Genomic DNA, 699 nt, shown 5'->3' with positions numbered 1-699 from the left:
CAGGAATTCACTGAAATCAACTGTTCATTTGTTCCCTCACTTCTGACACAGCAATTTAATATAATAAATTTTTTCCTTTGCACAATCCTGGTTAAAGTAGATGTGTCTCTCAGGTTTTTGTTAGAATTTCCCCACCCCCACAAATGACACCTCAAATTAAACAACGAATAGCCCAACCTCTAATGCAACTGACAGTCAGCTCTTCTTGTATTTAGTGATGTGCATGTTTGGCCACATTTAATTTATAATGATGTTTTTGTTCATTTACAGTTGTCCATAACAAAAACAGAACGCAAGAATCATGAAAACATTAGCAGAGAAAATTCATCAAGTCACATTCTAAACTTAGGAGGACGAATACTTTGTACCAACCTGGAACAAAAAGAGTATTGGATGGGCATGACAGGAAGCAGCTCTCTATGCCTCCTGTCTTACTACACACTAGCTGAGCCTTGGGAGCTGGCTTGGCATTAGGGAGACATTTCACCGTCTCTGAGGAGAGGAAAAATAAAAAGAGACATACAAAAAAATCAGACACTGCCCAACTCAGAACCTTGTGTATCACTGGCATACAATGGTGATGAAAGGTAGCGGTGGCAACAAAGCAAAATCACAAGCCCAGGCATTTCTGAAACAAGCACATATTAGAGAATGTATCTGAATCTTGAGCTTAGACTTGAAAATTAAACTCCTTCACAT

General features: G+C 38.8%; 1 protein-coding gene across 1 annotated transcript in view; it reads right to left on the bottom strand.

Moving 5' to 3' along the window:
- The window catches only part of LOC104545367 (signal peptide, CUB and EGF-like domain-containing protein 1), a gene marked incomplete at its 5' end in the record, with an annotated part of 27,403 nt that overhangs the window by 18,970 nt on the left and 7,734 nt on the right, over window positions 1–699 (bottom strand). The window contains one exon of the mRNA XM_010190491.1: window positions 373–492. Coding sequence (XP_010188793.1) covers window positions 373–492 — 120 coding nt within the window. The remainder of the gene's footprint in view (window positions 1–372; window positions 493–699) is intronic.

Source organism: Mesitornis unicolor, unplaced genomic scaffold, assembly GCF_000695765.1.
Source record: "Mesitornis unicolor isolate BGI_N332 unplaced genomic scaffold, ASM69576v1 scaffold17908, whole genome shotgun sequence".
NCBI classification, from domain to species: domain Eukaryota; kingdom Metazoa; phylum Chordata; class Aves; order Mesitornithiformes; family Mesitornithidae; genus Mesitornis; species Mesitornis unicolor.
The sequence above is the reverse complement of the archived record's forward strand: the minus strand, read 5'-3'. Positions and strand labels throughout refer to the sequence as shown.